Source organism: Euphorbia lathyris, chromosome 1, assembly GCF_963576675.1.
Source record: "Euphorbia lathyris chromosome 1, ddEupLath1.1, whole genome shotgun sequence".
NCBI lineage: Eukaryota > Viridiplantae > Streptophyta > Magnoliopsida > Malpighiales > Euphorbiaceae > Euphorbia > Euphorbia lathyris.
The window spans coordinates 103,898,789-103,920,934 of record NC_088910.1 but is presented as its reverse complement, the minus strand read 5'-3'; the positions used below and the strand labels follow the sequence as shown (position 1 = coordinate 103,920,934).

Here is a 22,146-nt window from a genome sequence, read left to right as displayed (position 1 = left end):
TGCTGCCCCTTTGCCTTAAGTTTGGGACAAGTACGCGTGGTATGACCCGGCTCATGACAGTAATAGCACTCAAAGACTTTGTTCCCTTCAGTTGGATATCTGGTGTCCCGAAAGACTCTGTTCCCTTCAATTGGATATCTGGTATCCCGAGTGCCACCCTTAATCGGACCCTTATAAGAGCGGTCAGATGAAGGCTTGTGGCTGACTAGAGCACTAAAAGCAGGAACAACAGGAGTGGGTGACAGAACCAGCCCACTTCGCAAAACACGGGTAAGAGCTTCCTCAGCATCAGGAATGGTGGCACTAGAGAGAATCATGGAAATAACACCCTCAAAATCAGAACCAAGTCCACACAGATAGCGAAGAACAAACATTTGTTCCCGTTGACCTTGCAACACTCTTATATCAGTACTCAAAGGCAGCAATTCAAAAAAATTCCCTCAACTGCATATAGTAATCCTGAGCAGATTGACCCTGACGATCAGTAGTATAGAAAGACTTATTCGTATCGTATAAGCGAGACAAATTATCCTTCCCAGCATACATATTTTGCAGATAGTCCATAAGTTGTTTGACACACTCACAATGACGAACCAAACCAACAATAGACGCATCAATAGAGTTCTTGATACCCAAAAACAAACAGGCATCATCTGCCATCCAATCCTCATCATCTGTCTTAGGATCATCAGTTAAATGACGGGTCTTCCTGATGCTACGCAAATAAATCTTAATTGTTTTAGACCAGTCTAAATAATTGGAACCCGTCAATTTATGATCAGTAATCTTAGGAGAAACTGTCATAATGCTACTAACTACATTTTTACTAGATTCAACTCTCTTATCCTTGTCCTGAGCCATTTTAGCAAAGAAGAAACACAACCCAACAAGTTTCAGCAAAAAAAAAGAAACACAAACAGGGACCAACCTTCATAGGGTGCGAAAACAAAAGTCGTCGGAACACAAAATAAACTGGACAGGGAGGCCGATCGGAGGGAGACGAAACCAACGGTGTTGGTCGGAGTCGAATCGGCGACCGGAATAAGTTGGCGCGTGGGGTGCACTCGTCGGTCGGAATGTCGCCGGACCGCCGCGAAAAGGCCGATCTGATGATGGGTAGACGGCTGGGCCGGGAGATGAGACTAGGTGATGACCGGAAAAATGGAAATCGGAAGAAGGTGGAACCCTAAATCAATTTGCACACTAGGGCAAACACAAAAGAAAAACACTGCACACTAGGGCAGGCTCTGATACCATGTCATGGAACCGTTTTAGCTAAAAGCTCGAGCTGATAGTTAAAGGTCCACTTCATATTAATAGCTGACAATACACAAATTGACTGGGACAAATTTATTGAAATCAAATATGATGTTCTGTGATTTTATTGAAAGAAGACAAATTTTAATCACCTTTGTGAAAAAGATCTCATACTTCAGTGACCTTCGGTGCAATTTACCCCATACGTCTAGGAAGTTGAGAATCCTTTGTTAATAGTAGTCTTTTTTCGTTTATGAGATTTTAAAAGTTATGTGTTCTATTCTTTTGGCAAAGTAGGAAGGTACTTGGAAGGGCAGAAGCTCCGAAACATAAATAGCTCAAGATGCTTCAATCCTCTCATATATAATCTGGGGTAAACCGCAAAGTGTGAGGAATTTTACTGTTTCAGTAAACAATGAATAATCTTATCAACACTTTCTGCAACTTTGTCGATTGATTTCCCAGTAAAACCAAAGAAAAAAATTCCATTAAATTGATTATAATTTTAAGAAGTAGATGGTAATCCAACAAATAAATATTAAATCACTTCTAACAGGAAAGGGCATTAGTTGATGAGGTTGATATACCACTGCTTAGCATCATATTATTCCATGTACCTTTCTGTCTGCTCTGTTGCAACTTCATGATTAGAATCATTTTTGTTAGGTTTATTTCCCTGTATATACCGGTTTCCGCTTTTCAGCAAATGCTGCTAAGCCTTCTAAGCGATCTTTTGTGTTCAAGATTTGTTCATAGCACTCTTCCTCTAGTTCCAAACCTGATGCCAAATCCATCTGTATTCCCTCGTTAATAGCCCTTTTTGCCATCCTTATTGCTATTGGACCCTGCCAAGACCACGTTTCAATTGAAAAAGTGGAAATAATATGCAAAATAAGGTTAGAACCGAAATGCAATATGACTTTCAGGTAGCAGGCGATTTAGTTACAGATGACGAGTTATTTAGACATCTGGTCGATCTCACAAATTCGGCTCATCTAGAAATTATAGGGTCATTAGCATTATTCTATTAAAATTGCAACCTCTGGCCATGATATCATGATATAGATTCCCATATGCGCCTGAATTTCTTAAAAATAAAAAATGATCGTTTTAAAAATATGATGACAAACTCAACAAGGAAAAATATGAAGAGTTCTTTCCTGTTTGTGTGAGTGGGGCTTAAAGAAGTGAATGAGGTTAGTAAACATGGTATATACTCTGAAACTGTAATAAAGGACCGATCAATATTCACTAGATCATTGTTTTGTTGTAAGTTTGTAGCCTACCTTCAATCCTCAATATTCACTAGATCATTCTGAAAATAATTATGATATGATTGTAACTGCATGCATATACCAAAATGTATGAGCATCAAATCTAATCATGATGACTAAAGGTTCTAGAAATGCTTATGCTCTAACTAATCCACTCTTCTACACCACAAAAACTTCTAAGGAGTACTGAAGGAATAGAGAATTGTACCTTCTGATTAATTTCTCGAGCTACTTCAAGAACCTTTGAACGAGCTTCACCAGCAGGTACGGATTAATTAACAAGGCCTGAAGCATCCTACACGTTTATTGCTACATATTGAATTGAAGAGAAAGAAAACAAACAAACACAAGGAAAATGTTAAGCAGCTCCCAGTAAACATACCCATTGACAAGGCCCCTATTCCACCAATCTTGCGACCAGTAAATATAAGTTCCTTTGCCATAGATTTTCCAACCAATCTAGGAAGTCGTTGCGTCCCACCTGCGCTGTTAGTACCAAATTCAGAAGTGGCTCGATGATCTTGGCTACATAAGTTCTAACAGACAGAAAACTGTAAAACAAAAGGAAGAGTAAAGATTTTCGAGCACAAAGAACAATAAGCAAATACTTGGCAGGTTAAGTCCGGAAAACTGCTGAACACCTTTGTGCAAGCATAATTAGAGAGAAAATGCATTTCTATCACATAAAGATGCAAAGTATCAACAATACCAAATAATCAACTAGGCACACATACCCCGGAATAATAGCTAGCCCTGTTTCTGGCAAACCCAATACTGCACCTTCTCCTGAATTATTAGTTGTGAGACAAAGTTATTATCCAATAAACTCAAAACAAAGCAATATCATCTATTATTAATAGAAAATGGAGGTACCACATATCCGAAGATCGCATGATAAAGCCATTTCCAGTCCACCACCCAATGCTGCTCTTTCAATAACATCAATTGTAGGAATATGAAGTTCCTAAGTGAAGAAAATGTATTGATATGAGAACATTAACATAGACAGCTAGCTATATGGACCTGATTGAAAACAAAATACCGCAAAAATAAATAGAAAGAGAAATCCATGACCATGAACCATCTTTCAAATGTTAAGATTTGGATTAGTTGAGCTACATCCAAGTATTTAAAAAGCTTTCAGTTTCATGCCTACTTAGAGAGCGAATATTATGATAAGCCAATATACATTCTTATGTTCATGGGTACATATTATACACATCAAATTCAATATAAACCCTAAACTATTAACATATTTCAAACAAGACAGCTTTACATTTTTCAAACAAGACAGCAATACATTTTTCAAATGTATTGATATAAGAACATTAACATAGAAACCTGATTGAAAACAAAATACCGCAAAAATAAATAGAAAGAGAAATCCATGACCATGAACCATCTTTCAAATGTTAAGATTTGGATTAGTTGAGCTACATCCAAGTATTTAAAACGCTTTCAGTTTCGTGCCTACTTAGAGAACAAATATTATGATAAGCCAATATACATTCTCATGTTCATGGGTGCATATTATACACATCCAATTCAATATAAAACCCTAAACTATGTAACCCATCTGTGCTACTATTCAACTGATAAATTGTGCAACTACAGACATTAGAACTTAGATGGATTTGAAAACGCACCTCTATATACGAGAATGTGGATCTCAATGAGTTAACAAAAGATTGCACTTCAGAAGGAGTCATCAACTTACGCTCCTGCAGATCAAATCAAAGCAGTACTATAAAGCATACGATTAGCCACCGTTTGTACATAGAGGGGTGAATTATGCTCTTATAATTTATGAGAGCAACAACAATGCCTAATGGGAAAAAATTAAAGTTATAAGAAGCCTATTAACAGAAGAATTTATTAAACTTCTCAAAACCTTCAAAACAGAGAAAAATCCAGTTATCACGATTACATTGTGAACTATCACAATGCTGCAGCTAGACTGCAGTCGAACATTTAAGTTTCCTAAACCTCATAAAAGAAAGGTGCATAAAAGCATGACTTCATAAGACATGTTTAGTAGTATCAGCTCCACTAGTAACGAACTTTCTAGTTCTAAAGATCAAATAGACATGAAGCTCACATTCAAAAAGGAACAGAAGCAGCAAAGTTGTTCTTATTCATCAACCCTTTTCCGCTTATCATTCACTCTTCTTCCAATCTGAACACCAAAAAGCTTCACTTCATTATCAGTCTCCTCCTCTTCTTCTTCCATTTCTTCAACCTCTAGGCCCTTGTTTATATTTTTCCAAAAATCATTTTCCATGTCTATATTCCAATGCAAACCATAACTTTCTGTTCCAACACGCTGCACATCTATCATGTAATACTTTTTCCCCTGATTGTCCCTTTGATGCTTACATATGTAGAAGAAGACTGAATCTTTCGGCTTCAAGCTGTTCATCCTCAGGAAGTGTCTCCACCCTTTTGTAAACACAAAAGTCTGTGTACTCTTCCAGTACGAATATCGAAAAGTCCATGGCCGACAATGTTTATCATAGAAGATTAGCTCGCGGGACTTTTTCTCGCCTTCTCTCGTTTCTGAGTTCACACCAGCCAGTGGTGGAAAGTGCTGCATTGCTTATTCTTTAGGGATGTGAAACCCTTTGATGCGAGTAACATCAGTTTGTGTCAACTCCTTCCGGAAAAGGAGTTGATACGAGATCCCACCACAGCGGTGTGATGGATTACTTGTGTTGAATTCTCTCACGGAAGATTGATTTGCAAGAAAGCTAGTGAATTTGGTGATGTAAGTTTTGTCTTTTATCATCTCTAGGATCTCCTCGTTCGAGTACTGACCTTGGAATTTCGTCTCTTGGACTGTGTAGATTGCCATATGGAAGTTGAGTGGCGTATCGCTTCTTTGAAGTTTGATTGCTGCTCTATCATAAGCCATTGCTGCCTCTTCTTCGATGTCGTATGTTCCCAGCCAGTACGGCTTGTACTTATAAGCAATCCGTGCACCCCACTTGCCACTTCTAAGCCAAATCACTCCTCTGAACTTTGAGGATGATCCGCTACCGTCGCAGTCGCTGATATTCAAGTTTGAACTATCAACTGACATGTTGAGCTCAAATCCAACTCCATCGCCTTCTCAACTTTCTCGCACAATCTTGTGTAAAGAACAATAGGAAACAAAGGAAGACGAACGTAGAGAAGAAACTAACCTTACTATGCATTTTATAAGCAGAAAGTACTAAATATAGTTGGATAAATATAAAAGTTACAGCACACTAAGACTTGGTTCTGGTTACTGTCAACTATAAAATGACAGTTTTCACATCGCAGCTGGGCCGTAATCATTTTTGGAAGGTGCCACAGGATTCTTACTGTGTATCCATAAAACAAGATGAACGAAACCACACGGAAGAAAGACATACATTTGCAAGAGCAAGTGCACCTTAGACTTGGCTATACTTGTAGCTTATCATGGTAAGTCCTCGAATTAACCATACGTGGGGATCAAAGATGCATTTATGACAGTTGGCAGTTGATTCTTGTGGAGAAAGGTAAAAAGATTAAAATTCAAGACAAGTACTTACCAATTCCATTACAACACAGAACTAATTTACATTTTTTCTTTGTATGTTTTCCGCAAAGGTTTATGTCCTCTACGGAAAATATACAAAAGTTTTCACAGCTAGAAGATAGAGCTTACTGATGATAAATTGCCTATGAATCCTAGGAATAAGACGGATTTGCTATGACTATCTTCTGAAACTCAACTTTCACATATTGAGCTAAAAACAATAATGGTGAAGTTACAATTTTAATTGCTTCATATACTCTAATTCATGTTTAATTCAACTACAATGAAGTGTTGTTTTTTTCTTTTTAAAAAATGAAATTACTTGTTTCCTTGTATGGAAGTAGAAAATTTAATTGACAACTTTGTTCCTCCTGTCACTGTACTGCCATACTAACAAACTCCTGGTGAAAAAGACAAGCTTTCAAAATATGAAAAAACATTTTAAAATATGCAACAAAATACTCAATTTCTTGATCAAGAAAACTAAATTTACAGGCACGCGATGGTAACGATGAATGGAAGCTTTCATATTGACGACAAAAGATCATATTCACAATTCACCAAACCTGAAATTCTTTCAAACGCTCAACTCATTTGCGAATAAAATTTCAATATATTAAATTACAAATGAAAATCAGAAATTTGTATTTCTTTGAATTTACGCAATCTCTATAAATCGTTGACTCTATTTTTGACATTTATTTCTGTCTCATTGTGCACAAAAAGGTAGAAATGAAAATGATTATCATATCATTTCTTCTCCTTGTTCTGAAGAGGATAAAAAATTCTGTCCATGAGTTCATTTTATCTTGACTTGCAAATAGGAAAACAGTGTCTGTTCAACTCATGTAGATGGTTGAAATTACTAGCATTAATCATGTATTTTTCAAGACAACAAACACTTTCAGCAAAATAGAATAATATGATTAAAGAAGGAATGAATGTAAGATGTTGAATAAATGATCAAAAGTTGATCATCTATGAAAATGATGCCACCTGAAATATAGATTCTTCTTTCAAGTAATTAGCCTATGCCTAGATCAGGAGTTAGTTAGCATAGCCTGCCTCTGTATAAGAAAATGAACATACAGCAAGTTGTAGATGCAAAATATACTAGTTTTCATTCCATTATGCTTCTAATTTGTCATTTGCTGAAACAATTTGTGCAGAAGTTTTTTTTCCCCTCATCTATTCTAATTCTAGTCCTAATAACAAATATCAGTACAACTGCCTATTTTCTTTAAAAGAAAAAGAAATTAAAAAACTTAAAAGTACCCTTAGCACTTTGATAATTACAAAAGTATTTTGAAGCTTTAACACCTGATGGCAATAATGTTTTGAAACACAGGATTTATTTTGATGAGAAAAGAAAAATGTATTCCTTACTATTAACATATTAGCCAGAAATACTTTTTTTTATTACTATTCTCTTATAGTATTCTCTCTAGCCGTAGACCACAAATGTACCATTTAGCCTGAATGTTACCATTTGCTAATTTTGAGAATTTTTTTTTATATATTTCCGTGATAATAAGTCACCGAAATTTGAACAGATATATGAGTTGCTTACTTGCATTGTAAAGAGGCTAGCAGCTTATAATGAAGCACGAAAAGGTTCAGATATTGGGCTATTCTTAGCCGAAATAAGTTGATGGGTTCCCCAGAATTTTGGGCTAAAGTTTTTGGAGTTTTATGCAGAAACAGCAAATCAGACTTTACAAAATAGGCACTGATTAGAATACCAAATTAAGCCAATTTGCATTCAATGAGGTGTACATGTGTAGGGTAAAATGCACCTACCGTCAGTCAACATTTCAGCCTGATCATCTAACATGTACTACATTCATCTTATTTGGGCTCAATTCAATTCAATTGATTCATATCTCTGCAGAAGTGATAAATATCGCTTCAATTTGATTATCTCATTTCATTCTTCATTTTTGTTATCTTCTTTGGGGCCACAAAGACTATAAAAGAAGTGAAAATAATTGCTATAGTCGCATATACTTACCTGCAATAAGCTGCAAGGTGAGGATGCACCATGCCATATGGGTCCTGACTTTCTTCCATCTAGCTCAAAAAGCTCCCCTACACATAGAATAGCTAAAATTAGAAAATTTCATGAGGGTAGAATATTGTAGCTTAGTTCTGATTTTTGCTTCCAATACTTAATCTCAAAGGGACTAAATCTGTTATCGGAAAGCTTCCCTATCAAAGAATGATCCCTCAACTGAAAATAGTAAGTTAAATACCAAAATATAACTCATATAGTTATGTGATGGGATTTTGAAACTAGTCAGTAATTGTACTGATAGACGCAATGTGTGAGATGTATGTGCCTAGCCATAGCTGCAAGCCTTTTCCCAATCATCAACAACTTCAACAATCCCATTTGAAACAAGAAAACACCAATTATTCTTGTGGCTTAGAGAACAGCAGAAAGCCAAGCATAATGTCATCATTATTCTTGTAAATGGCTTCATGCATGTTCTATGGCTCTACTAAAGCAACGTAATCTATCTGTTTGTTCAACAATTTCAAGATTCCAGATCTGATGTAACTCATTATGCACTTATTGTAGCCCATTACAATGAAACTAAAACAAGTGTGCAAGACATTTGTATAGTCCTTAATGCTACTATATCAGTACTTTTTATGAATGAACCATATCCAAAATGACTACAAAAACTTACGAAGCTTGATCTTTGAAGTGATGTTTCCAACAGCATGAAGAAGCCCTATAGTTCCGCAGGCATTACCAATTTCATTGATAATCTCCTACATCAATGTATCCAAGCCCAAATAGATAAGCACGAAGAGGAAAGAAATTAGATATCTATATCTCATATTCCACATCATTTTCAAGTTTTTTATACTTCAGTGACTGAAGTTCAGTCCTAACTGCCATCACACTCACCTGTTTAAGACCTTCCTGCAGCAACCTTTCTTCTTCACTCTGAAAAGGCAGTTAACATATTCAGCAAGTAGTACAATTTCATTGATAATCTCCTACATCAATGTATCCAAGCCCAAATAGATAAGAATAATTAATTCTGCGAAACTACAAAACATAAAACCCTTTGCAGTTAAGGGATAAAGAAGCAGAACAGCAAGTACAGGCTTTGGAACTATTGCTAAAAGTTCCTCATCCAATCCCCAAAGGAATTGCAAAATGAAAAGCAACAATAAATAGTCAAAACATATTAATTCTTATAAATGCTAGAATTCAGTACAAACAGATAAACAAGTGAGGGGGATAGAAAGATTAATCTAATTGGAACCAAGAGAAAAAAGATAGTATTACCTTAATATTTTAATGGAACCCCAATCTAAATCCCATTGATTTCTTTTGCAATTCTCGTTATGTCCCAAAACTTTTCAAGCAGCCAAACACATCACAATCAAAAAGGCAAACTAAATCAGAATAAATGAAGTAGAACGGTTCATGGGCCTGGATATCCGCCCAGCCGTCTAGGCTCGTGTTCAATTGGCGGAGCTCGAGCAACAAAAGATGACTTTAGGCCAAACTCGGTCCAAGTCTGTTAAAACCTGCTTATATATAGGGCAGATTTGGATGTTATAAAAATAGTACTGGTCGTTTACCCTAACCCGCCCTATTAATTTTAATTTTCGTTATTATATATATTAGGTGGACTTATTTGGTATGGACTTGAAATTTGATTTTTAAGTCGAACTCAGTCCGAGTCAACACGCCTAAAACAGCGGTAGGCTAAGCTAAGTATTTTTTGACAAAAGCCTATTGGACACGGCCCAAACTCAGACTAGTTCGACCCATGAATAAGTCTACACCAAACAGCAAACGCTACTTGAAACATAGTCATATGGTTACTGAGTTATCTCTTCGGTCCTTGGTCCCTTTAATATTACTTTTAAAAAGTAATTAACTATAGTATATTACCATAAGTGCTATTTTAAAATTTAGTTTCATATATAATCATATTAATTTATCAACTATGATATTGAAAAATAAAACAATAATAAAATCATGTAGTTTTACACATTCATTAGTAGAAGAATGAAGTTAAATTTTGTATTTTTCTAAAGTCTACAAAAAATAAAATACAACACAATGCTAAAAGATCTACAATCAGCCGGGTACCGGGTACAATAAACCCAACTGATAAAATTGAAAAATGATTAGTGTAAAATAATAAATTGTATAATTATCACATTTTAATTAATAAGATCCAAAATGGAACGGAATCATAATAGAACTTTTCCTAGCCTTGACAAATCGCTAATTGCATCTTTTCTGGGTAACGTAAATTTAGGTGAAAATAAAATGAAATAATACCGATTCATATTTTCCAGAATACTACTACATATTGAAAGTTATAAAGTTACATAAACTCATCTCATAAAGCATAGAACCACAATATAAATTTTCTGTCATAAACTAAAATCATGTGGATAAACTGAAATCATGTTGCAATGAACATAAAAGTTCAGTGATTGCAAATGAAAATTTGAAATGGCAAAATTCTAAAATTCATGAAAATCAATAAAATAAACTGCAAATTCAATAAAAGCAACAGAAGCAGCAAAGTTGTTCTTATTCATCAATCCTTTTCCGCTTATCATTCACTCTTCTTCCAATCTGAACACCAAAAAGCATCACTTCATTACCAGTCTCCTCTTCTTCTTCCATTTCTTCAACTTCTATACCCTTGTTTATATTTTTCCAAAAATCATTTTCCATGTCTATATTCCAACACAAACCATAACGTTCCGTTCCAGCGCGCTGCACATCTATCATGTAATATGTTTTTCTCTGATTGTCTCTTTGCTGCTTACATACGTAGAAGAAGACTGAATCTTTCGGCTTCAAGCTGTTCATCCTCAGGAAATGTCTCCACCCTTTTGTAAACACAAAAGTCTGTGTACTCTTCCAGTACGAATACTGGAAAGTCCATGGCCGACAATGTTTATCATAGAAGATTAGCTCGGTGGACATTTTCTCGCCACCTTCTCTCGTTTCCGAGTTCACACCAGCCAGTGGTGGAAAGTGCCCCATTGCATGTTCTTTAGGGATGTAAAGCGCTTTGATGTGAGTAACATCAGTTTGTGTCAACTCCTTCCGGAAAAGGAGTTGATAAGTGATCCCACCATAGCGGTGTGATGGATTACTCGCGTTGAATTCTCTCACCAAAGATTGATTTGCAAGAAAGCTACTGAATTTGGCGATGTAAGTTTTGTCTTTTATCATCTCCACGATCTCCTCGTTCGAGTACAGACCTTGGAATTTCGTCTCCTGGACTGTGTAGGTTTGCATATGGAAGTTGAGTGGCGTATCGCTTCTTTGAAGTTTGATTGCTGCTCTATCATAAGCCCTTGCTGCCTCTTCTTCCATGTCGAATGTTCCTAGCCAGTACGCCTTGTACTTATAGGCGATCCGAGCACCCCACTTGCCACTTCTAATCCAAATCACTCCTCGGAACTTTGAAGCTGATCCGCTATCATTGATGAAATTCGAGTTTGAACTATTAATGGACATGTTGAGCCTCAAATTCAACTCCATAGCCTTCTCAATTTTCCCACACAATCTTGTGAAAAGAACAATGGAGAAGAAACTAAACCTACTATGCATTTATAAGCAGGGAGGGAACTGGATATAGCTGGAGAAATTTTAAAGTGACAGCACACTAAGAATTGGTTATGGTAACTGCAACTATAAAATGACAGGTACAACTAAGACTGCAGAATCATTTTTGGAAGGTGCAACAGGATTCTTACTGTTATCCATAAACAAGATGAAGGAAACCAAATGGAAGAAGAAGAGCAGGTACAACTTAGACCTGAGCTATACTTGTGCCTTATCATGGCAAGTTCTGGAACTAACCATACATGGTGATCAAAAAAATGCATATGACAGTTTGCAGTTGACTTTTGTGGAGAAAGGTAAAAAGATGAAAAATATACTAGTTTTCATTCTGTTATGCTTCTAATTTTTCATTTGCTGAAACAATCTGTGCAGAAGTTATTTTTTTCCTCATCTATTCTTATTTTTTTTTCCTATTTTCTTTAAAAAAAGATAAAAATCGATAATTACAAAAGTATTTTGAACCTTGAACACCTGATGGCAATACTGTTTTGAAACACAGGATATTATTTTGATGAGAAAAGAAAAATGTAACCCTTAATATTAAAATGCTGGCGCAAAAATACATTTTTAATTATTTTCTTATAGTATTCTCTCTAGCCGTAGACCACAAATGCACCATTTGCTTGAATGTTACCATTTGATAATTTTGAGAAATTTTCTTGCTTTTTTTATAGATTCCAGTGATAATAGGTCGCCGAAATTTGAGCAGATGTAAGAGTTCCTTACTTGCATTGAAAGAGGTTAGCAGCTTACAATGAAGCAAGAAAAAGTTCAGATATTGGGCTATTCTTAGCCGAAATAAGTTGATGGGTTCCCCAGAATTTTGGGCTAAACATTTTGGAGTTCTATGCAGAAACAGCAAATCAAACTTTACAAAATAGGCACTGATTAAGAACACCAAATTAAGCCAATTTGCATTCTACGAGGTGTACATATTTCTAGGGTAAAGGCACCCACAAGCAACTGTTTTATACACAAAATAACTGGGACAAAGTTTAATCACCTTTGTGAAAAAGACCTCATACTTCAGTGACCTTCGGTGCAATTTACCCCATTTGTCTACAAAGTTGAGAATCCTTTCTCAATAGTAGTCTTTTTTCGTTTATGAGATTTTAAAAGTTATGTGTTCTATTCTTTTGGCAAAGTAGGAAGGTACTTGGGAAATTACTGGCAGAAGCTCAGAAACATAAATAGCTCAAGATGCTTCAATCCTTTCATATATTATCTGGGGTAAACCGCAAAGTGTGAGGAATTTTACTGTTTCAGTAAACAATGAATAATCTTATCAAAACTTTCTGCAACTTTGTGGATTGATTTCCCAGCAAAACCAAAGAAAAAAAAATTCCATTAAATTGATTATAATTTTAAAAAGTAGATGGTAATCCAACAAATAAATACTAAATCACTTCTAACAGGAAAGGGCATTAGTTGATGAGGTTGATATACCACTGCTTAGCATCATATTATTCCATGTACCTTTCTGTCTGCTCTGTTGCAACTTCATGATTAGAATCATTTTTGTTAGGTTTATTTCCCTGTATATACCGGTTTCCGCTTTTCAGCAAATGCTGCTAAGCCTTCTAAGCGATCTTTTGTGTTCAAGATTTGTTCATAGCACTCTTCCTCTAGTTCCAAACCTGATGCCAAATCCATCTGTATTCCCTCGTTAATAGCCCTTTTTGCCATCCTTATTGCTATTGGACCCTGCCAAGACCACGTTTCAATTAAAAAAGTGGAAATAATATGCAAAATAAGGTTAGAACCGAAATGCAATATGACTTTCAGGTAGCAGGCGATTTAGTTACAGATGACGAGTTATTTAGACATCTGGTCGATCTCACAAATTCGGCTCATCTAGAAATTATAGGGTCATTAGCATTATTCTATTAAAATTGCAACCTCTGGCCATGAGATCATGATATAGATTCCCATATGCGCCTGAATTTCTTAAAAATAAAAAATGATCGTTTTAAAAATATGATGACAAACTCAACAAGGAAAAATATGAAGAGTTCTTTCCTGTTTGTGTGAGTGAGGCTTAAAGAAGTGAATGAGGTTACTAAACATGGTATATACTCTGAAACTGTAATAAAGGACCGATCAATATTCACTAGATCATTGTTTTGTTGTAAGTTTGTAGCCTACCTTCAATCCTCAATATTCACTAGATTATTCTGAAAATAATTATGATATGATTGTAACTGCATGCATATACCAAAATGTATGAGCATCAAATCTAATCATGAATTCTCAATATTCACTAGATCATTCTGAAAATAATTATGATATGATTGTAACTGCAGATACCAAAATGTATGAGCATCAAATCTAAGCATGATGACTAAAGGTTCTAGAAATGGGTAAATAATTTGGTTGTTCATAGAAATGTTTATGCTCTAACTAATCCACTCTTCTACGCCACAAAAACTTCCAAGGAGTACTGAAGGAATAGAGAATTGTACCTTCTGATTAATTTCTCGAGCTACTTCAAGAGCCTTTAAACGAGCTTCACCAGCAGGTACGGAATAATTAACAAGGCCTGAAGCATGTACACGTTTATTGCTACATATTGAATTGAAGAGAAAGAAAACAAACAAACAAACAAACAAACACAAGGAAAATGTTAAGCAGCTCCCAGTAAACATACCCATTGACAAGGCCTCTATTCCACCAATCTTGCGACCAGTAAATATAAGTTCCTTTGCCATAGATTTTCCAACCAATCTAGGAAGTCGTTGTGTCCCACCTGCGCTGTTAGTACCAAATTCAGAAGTGGCTCGATGATCTTGGCTACATAAGTTCTAACAGACAGAAAACTGTAAAACAAAAGGAAGAGTAAAAGATTTTCGAGCACAAAGAACAATAAGCAAATACCTGGCAGGTTAAGTCCGGAAAACTGCTGAACACATTTGTGCAAGCATAATTAGAGAGAAAATGCATTTCTATCACATAAAGATGCAAAGTATCAACAATACCAAATAATCAACTAGGCACACATACCCCGGAATAATAGCTAGCCCTGTTTCTGGCAAACCCAATACTGCACCTTCTCCTGAATTATTAGTTGCAAGACAAAGTTATTATCCAATAAACTCAAAATAAAGCAATATCATCTATTATTAATAGAAAATGGAGGTACCACATATCCGAAGATCGCATGATAAAGCCATTTCCAGTCCACCACCCAATGCTGCTCCTTCAATAACAGCAATTGTAGGAATATGAAGTTCCTAAGTGAAGAAAATGTATTGATATGAGAACATTAACATAGACAGCTATATGGACCCGATTGAAAACAAAATACTGCAAAAATAAATAGAAAGAGAAATCCATGACCATGAACCATCTTTCAGATATTAACATTTGGATTAGATGAGCTACATCCAAGTATTTAAAAAGCTTTCAGTTTGATGCCTACTTAGAGAACGAATATTATGATAAGCCAATATACATTCTTATGTTCATGGGTACATATTATTATACACATCAAATTCAATATAAAACCCTAAACTATTAACATATTTCAAACAAGACAACTATACATTTTTCAAACAAGACAGCAATACATTTTTCAAATGTATTGATATAAGAACATTAACATAGAAAGCTATATGGACCTGATTGAAAACAAAATACCGCAAAAATAAATAGAAAGAGAAATCCATGACCATGAACCATCTTTCAAATGTTAAGATTTGGATTAGTTGAGCTACATCCAAGTATTTAAAACGCTTTCATTTTCATGCCTACTTAGAGAACAAATATTATGATAAGCCAATATACATTCTCATGTTCATGGGTGCATATTATACACATCCAATTCAATATAAAACTCTAAACTATGTAACCCATCTGTGCTACTATTCAACTGATAAACTGTGCAACTACAGACATTAGAACTTAGATGGATTTGAAAACGCACCTCTATATACAAGAATGTGGATCTCAATGAGTTAACAAAAGATTGCACTTCAGAAGGAGTCATCAACTTACGCTCCTGCAGATCAAATCAAAGCAGTACTATAAAGCATACGATTAGCCACCGTTTGTACATAGAGGGGTGAATTATTGATGCTCTTATAATTTATGAGAGCAACAACAATGCCTAAAAACAAAAAAAAAAAAAGGACTGCCCGGTGCACTACGCGTCCCCACTTAAGGGAGGGTCCGGGGAGGGGTCCCACCACAAGGATGTACTGGGGGCAAGCCTTTATTTGCCAATTTGGCAAGAGGCCGCTCCTAAGACTCGAACCCGTGACCTCTTAGTCACACGACAACAACGTTTACCTGGGAAAAAATTAAAGTTATAAGAAGCCTATTAACAGAAGAATTTATTAAACTTCTCAAAACCTTCAAAACAGAGAAAAATCCAGTTATCACGATTACATTGTGAACTATCACAATGCTGAAGCTAGAATGCAGTCGAACATTTAAGTTTCCTAAACCTCATAAAAGAAAGGTGCATAAAAGCATGACTTCATAGGACATGTTTAGTAGTATCAGCTCCACTAGTAACGAACTCTCTAGTTCTAAAGATCAAATAGACATGAAACTCACATTCAAAAAGGGTCAAATCAGATAACAACTTTGTTGGATCAATAAACAAATTACGGAACGAATGATACAATAGATTGATTCCCCTGAACTTGTCGGCATTAGCTAAGTTCCATTTAGCCCAAAATTAACTTTATGGCCAAAATAGCCCACATTTGGCAATGAGCTTAATTTCGGGTAAATTGAACTTCGCTTACAAACTCAGACGGAATTTGACCTTTAGTCCTACAATATACAGAACATATTATAAACATAAAGCGCTCCAAGGTAAATTTGCAAGGAACATGTTACTAGGTTGATAAAATCCTTAGTGAAATAATCTGTAGGAAGCCAGACAAACAAAATTAATGTTTAGATTGAGCTTTAGACACAAAAAAATATGAAGTATCATTATTCTAAATATCCTGATATGTTTGAAAATGAAAGAAAAATGAAAATGCATGTAATACCTTCAAATCAGCTCCTGCACAGAAGACTTTAGGAACTGAGCTGCATATCATAACAACTTTAGCTGAGTCATCAGAACTGATTGATTCAAAGGTCTGCCGTAACCCTCTCAGCATTTCCTTCCCAATGGAATTTTTGGCTGCTGTCCTATCCAAATTCACCTCCACAATTCCTGTCAGTGAAATTCCCAAATGAACTTTAGCCTCTTGTATCTGTGAACAGCAAGCACTGCCAACATTACACAACTATAGCTTTAAGAGAAACTTACCAGAATCTGACTCAGAAAGCCTTTGTAGCTTCACGGACTCGGAGGAGAAGGTCTGTAAGATGATGGTTCTGCAGCTTTGGAATTGGTGAAAACTGCAGTCGAAATTGTAATTGGGAATAGAAAGTATGAATCTTCCCAAATCAGAAGACTGAAACTTTGAGTTTTTGAGGCAGTGCTGACCCAGAGATCTGGTTAGCGCCGTGAAAGTTGCCATTTACAGAGCATCCAAGCTGCAGAGCTCCCAGGAAGTGAACAGGTATTATTAAATCTGTTGAAAGGTTTGTGAGATTCACAAAAATGCTTAATTCAGTAGTAGATGAATCTGATATTTAGCAACAACTTTCCTGTCGTTTAATTATTTGCCAGAACTTCAATTTAATTCATTTTCCTTTTAATTTCATATTCAAAAAAGGGGAAAAGAGTATCATACTATTCATTCATTTTTCATACATGATACGGTTAAAGACGGATCTAGGATTTTAAACCAGTGGGTATAAACTATATATGTAGTGTAAAATATTAAATTTGTAAAAGATGTTATTTTTAGCCAAAACATAAAACAGGTTGCTTCTTTCCAAAGATGTCATTTTTATGCTTCCTTTATAACCAGTTTAAAATAGAATTTATCTAAACCAATTGTAATTAAACAGTGGAATAAAATGATGGAGTACATAATACAGTAAGACATGTTTTTGTACAAGTACTGCTCATTGATTCTATTTCTTGATAAAAATAATAGAGTAAAAACCAAAGTTTACACATGTTGAAGAAAAGTAATTAAGCAAAATGTGTCGAACACAATTTCTTGGCATCTAAATTCAAGTATTTTTTTCGAAAAATCCTTGGCATACTTACTTTTGATAATTATAATTTCACTCTCCAATTTCACCCTTTTACTTCTATAAGAAGCCTTGTGTCTCTCCCCAAGGTGGCTTTGCCTATGCAACTTTTTAAAAAAAATTACTTTCTATCACTTAAGAAAACTATGACTTGCTTGAAGACTATGAATATACTGTCCAAATTAATCTCAATTTTGCTAATCCCACCCATTGAAGAGTTAAGCCAATTAAGTAGGTCCTAACCTAATATATGTGATTAATATCAAAAGGTTAAGCAGATTTACTACAGTTACAAAATCTTAGAACTGGTGCCAATGTGCCCTGTCTTTTCACTTCTAGTGAACTTCTAAAAATATCACAGCTAGAACCCAGAAAAACAAAACACAAGCATGCAAATTCCAAAATCGGAAATCCATTACCGAAGATTTTGGGCTTCTGATATAAACTTCGACTGCTTAATAGCTCTTATCCAGTTCAGGCCACCGCTGCTGCTTAGTCTTTGCGCTTCAACCAAGCTTAATCAAAACAAATGCCTCTAGTTTAATCAAAACATATGTACAGGCTGTATAGGCTGAAGCCGGATGGAAGGGAGAGAGTCACGGACGGTAACTGGTGATCGGCCGGCGTCGGACGGCAGACGGACTGGTGGTGCCGTGGTGGTAACTGACTTGGGGTTTTGGCTTTAGGCATTTGATTTTGGAAGGGTGTTGTTAAACCCAGCACCAAATTCCACCCCTAGCCCTACGAAAGGACGAAGCTATTTTTTTTGCTCTCCCGACATGCGGGCGTGTGCCTATCACGCCTCACCTTGTGGTCGGGCGTGATAGCCCCACGCCTCACCGTGTGGTCGGACGTGATCGCTACACGCCCGACCACACGGTGAGACGTGGGGCTATCACGTCCGACCACAAGGTGAGGCGTGATAGGCACACGCTCGCGTGTCGGGAGAACAAAAAAATAGCTAGTCCGCTATTGAATTAAATCTGTAAATACCTGTTACGTAAACAAAATTAGTCCGCTGTTGAATTAAACCCGTAAAAAAATTACTCCGCTATTGAATTTAACCCGTAAATACCTGAATTAACAAAATAAAAATTTAACTAAAATTAACAAAATAAAGATTTAGTTAAACTAAATTAAACAAAATAAAATTTACAACAACTAAAATTTACAACATAAAAATTTAGTTAAACTAAATTAAACAAACTAAAAATTACAAAAAATTAATTAAATTAATTAAAACCCCTCGGGCGTATGAACATCACGCCCGAACCATAGGTCGGGCGTGATAGCCTCACGCCCGAACCACAGGTCGGACGTGATATTCATACGCCGGAACCGTAGGTCGGGCGTGATGTTCATACGCCCGACTGCGATTCCGGCGTTTTTAAAAAATCACCCACAGATTCAATTTTTAAGCTTAAATCAAAAAACAAAAACGGTAAATCTTATTATTTTCGCTTTCCCTTTACGGTTGTTGTTACACTCCATGTTTTGGTTCACAAATTAGTCCGGATTTGATCAAAGAGTGTGTAAGGTATTTGAGAGGTTTTGTGTTTTTTCAAATTTTGGGTAAAGGGTAGTTTGGTCTTTTTATGGGACTAGGGGTGGAAATTCATGGCTGGGTTTAGTAATCCACTTTTGGAATTGGAGATCGAAGACACGTATGCAGAGTTTTTGTTTTTTTTTTTGGTAAAAAACATTGAGAGGCACATGATCTTTCATGTTTTGATGTATTAAATCCTAATGTTTTATTTTTATCACATTAAGCTTTTTTTCTTTGTCAAATTTGTTAGTTACCAATATCTAATATTAATATTATTAATTTCATCTGTGTTTTGAAATTATATTTTTTACAACTCTAAATAACGTGTTGTACGAATAATTCGTACAACGGATTAGCAATGCGACGCTTTAGTCCACTCAGCCATCTCTCCCAATTGAAAAAGGATAATTATTATGTTACATTACATAGCAAGTAGTTACATTATACAACAAATAAGGCTTTTACAGTTTTTCTTTAGTTACATCACACATGTTAAAAGCTGGTTCAAAAAAAAAAAGAAACCGGTTCAAACGGTTAAAAAAATTCTAACGCGAGTGAAATGAATAACATTTTGTTAATCGAGTTTTATATTCAAAACTAACTTTTATCGTCATTAGAAGCTAAATATGACTGAAAATAAAAGATCAAAAATTTAATGTTCTAAATAAAAACCAATGGCTTAATACACCTAAAAAAACAAAATTTGGAGGCTTCAAAAATTTTCTTTCCTGTTAATTTTTATAGGACTCATTGAAAAACAAAGACAAAATAAGGATTAAATATCTATTTTAACCCCGTGGTATTCAAAATTTTAGCATTTGTCCATTATGTATCATTTAGTAACATTTGTCCCTCATTACATTTGACCAATTTTGAATGAAAATTATTTGATTTATTAAATTTTTGCATGAAACAATATTTAACACATACCATGTTTCTTAAAAAAAACATATGTCATGTACACGTGTTAATTGTTTTCATATATTTTTCCATATAAACGTAAGAGAAAAATGCAATAATAAACTTTGTGGTTTGATCGATTTAAAAAGACAATCCTTGTAGTTAAAAGTTTGTAGACATAGGGTTGTATTTTGTGAAATTTGCAGTTAAATGATATGTGAATCAATGTTTCGACCAAAAATACTTGTGGCTTAGTTATTTTTGCAAAGATAGACCTTATATTTTGGATAATTTGCAAGTCAATCTTTCTAATTGTTTTAAAACACTCCATTTTGGGATAAACGAATGAATCAACCTATTACAATCATTAAGAACAAGGCCGTAATAAGACCTGAAGACATGTTGATTAAGATCTAAAACCACCACCTATGCATCGGTTTCAACAAGATAATAGTCCATACACTTTCTATTGAGCTAACTTAGAGCTTCTCGAATGTCCATAGCTTTCCCTACACGAGCCAAGAAATCACCCCGCACAAGTTTGGAAAAAGCTCCGTAAAACTTGTCGTTGCAGTCCTGTAGCACTGCCCTTTAACCCATCAGACCTGACCACGAGATAATAGAGGCGTCCACATTCAGTTTAAAGCGAGCTGGAGGAGGCCATAACCAACGAATCGCACCCTGAGCAGACCATGCCCCACTTAAAAGAAGAATTAACAAATCCGATAAATTTATCGGATTTGATATGTAAGGAAAATTAACAAATCTCATAAATTTTGATCTAAATAGGTGAAATGTCATCGATGAGAATAAAACATGGATAAATATTACCAAATCATATCACATGGAGAAAATAATAAAAATAATAGATACTTGAGAGTCTGAATAACTCTTTATGCAAAAAAAACCAATTAAAATCAAAACCTAATCTTTTTCATCCTTAAATCTGGAAGGGCGTGAAAACAAGTTTGGCACCAGAGGGCAAACCTACAAATTCTAAACCGCACTACTTCCAAAACCATACTACTTAGGGATAAAAAAAAATCCTATAACCCGATGGAAGTACTTCTATTTTTCCCACTGTAGATCCCTATTTTGATTACACCTCAATATAATTTTTCTACAACCATATAAAATATTTTGAAAATATTGAGCATATATGATTTTAATTAATTTAGTACTTAAATTTTAATTAGTTCAGTGTTTAATATGTGTTAACTAACTCGTTAAAAAATGTATTTCGCAAAAACAAAAAATGTTCTAAACTAACTCATTAGAGTAGGTTTGATTGGTTAAGAACATCAAGTCACTTAAACTATAGATTTGGAATTCAAATTTTTATCCTAATTAGGAGATAATTCATCTTATTTCAAATAAATAAATAAATAATAACTTCATAAATAGTAGAATTACGTCCGAGGTACGTGTGCGAATTGGACCAATTTTACACCTAATGTTTGAAAGTTTGACCAATTTTTAGTTATATTAACAGAGCACTTTATGCAATAATGATTCTCATTCTCTTCACTTTACTTGTGAGTCATGTTTAGGGATGACAACGACAGGATACCCGTGGGTAATGTTAATTTCAAACTCTTACCAGTTAATTTTTTAATTATATGTCTCATCTTATTATTCCAGCGGAGGAATGGTTCGGGGCACATTCTAGGGTAAAGTTCATGGATGGTCAACCCTGCGGATTTGCTAGAATACCTCTTTTGCATGGTCCAAAAAGAGTTGGAGATCTAGAGCTTAGCTCGAAGAAAAAGAAGAAGAAGAAGACGAAATGGACAACTCAATAATATTGGGAAATTTACTATTAGAGGGCCCAACTATCTCAAGATCGCCTCTTTGAGGGGTTCTTCCATCAGAGCTAAGCTCGAGGCAGGATGGG

At 35.3% G+C, this 22,146-nt stretch overlaps 2 protein-coding genes and 1 pseudogene across 4 annotated transcripts; all 3 read right to left on the bottom strand.

Annotated features, from left to right (window-relative positions):
* Nucleotides 1-1,354: 1,354 nt before the first annotated feature.
* LOC136218922 (probable enoyl-CoA hydratase 2, mitochondrial) lies at nt 1,355-13,195 on the bottom strand (annotated as a pseudogene).
* On the bottom strand, nt 9,044-11,683 carry LOC136209638 (AP2/ERF and B3 domain-containing transcription factor At1g50680-like). The gene has a single exon (XM_066001176.1). The coding sequence runs from the start codon at nt 11,681-11,683 to the stop codon at nt 10,649-10,651; it is 1,035 nt and encodes a 344-aa protein (XP_065857248.1). The 3' UTR covers nt 9,044-10,648.
* On the bottom strand, nt 11,700-18,533 carry LOC136209645 (probable enoyl-CoA hydratase 2, mitochondrial). 3 transcript variants are annotated; one of them, XM_066001186.1, is made up of 9 exons: nt 18,226-18,533; nt 16,968-17,235; nt 16,702-16,871; nt 15,621-15,695; nt 14,838-14,928; nt 14,699-14,750; nt 14,346-14,449; nt 14,161-14,237; nt 11,700-13,402 (listed from the first exon to the last, which is right to left on the bottom strand). In XM_066001186.1, exons 2-9 carry the CDS (start codon nt 17,179-17,181, stop codon nt 13,226-13,228), a joined length of 960 nt encoding a protein of 319 aa, XP_065857258.1. In that variant the 5' UTR covers nt 17,182-17,235; nt 18,226-18,533; the 3' UTR covers nt 11,700-13,225. The 3 variants fall into 3 exon arrangements, with proteins under 3 accessions (XP_065857258.1, XP_065857265.1, XP_065857276.1); XM_066001193.1 differs by having other exon boundaries at nt 13,191-13,402; nt 16,968-17,197; XM_066001204.1 differs by lacking the exon at nt 18,226-18,533 and having other exon boundaries at nt 13,191-13,402; nt 16,968-17,059; nt 17,148-17,211.
* Nucleotides 18,534-22,146: the final 3,613 nt, after the last annotated feature.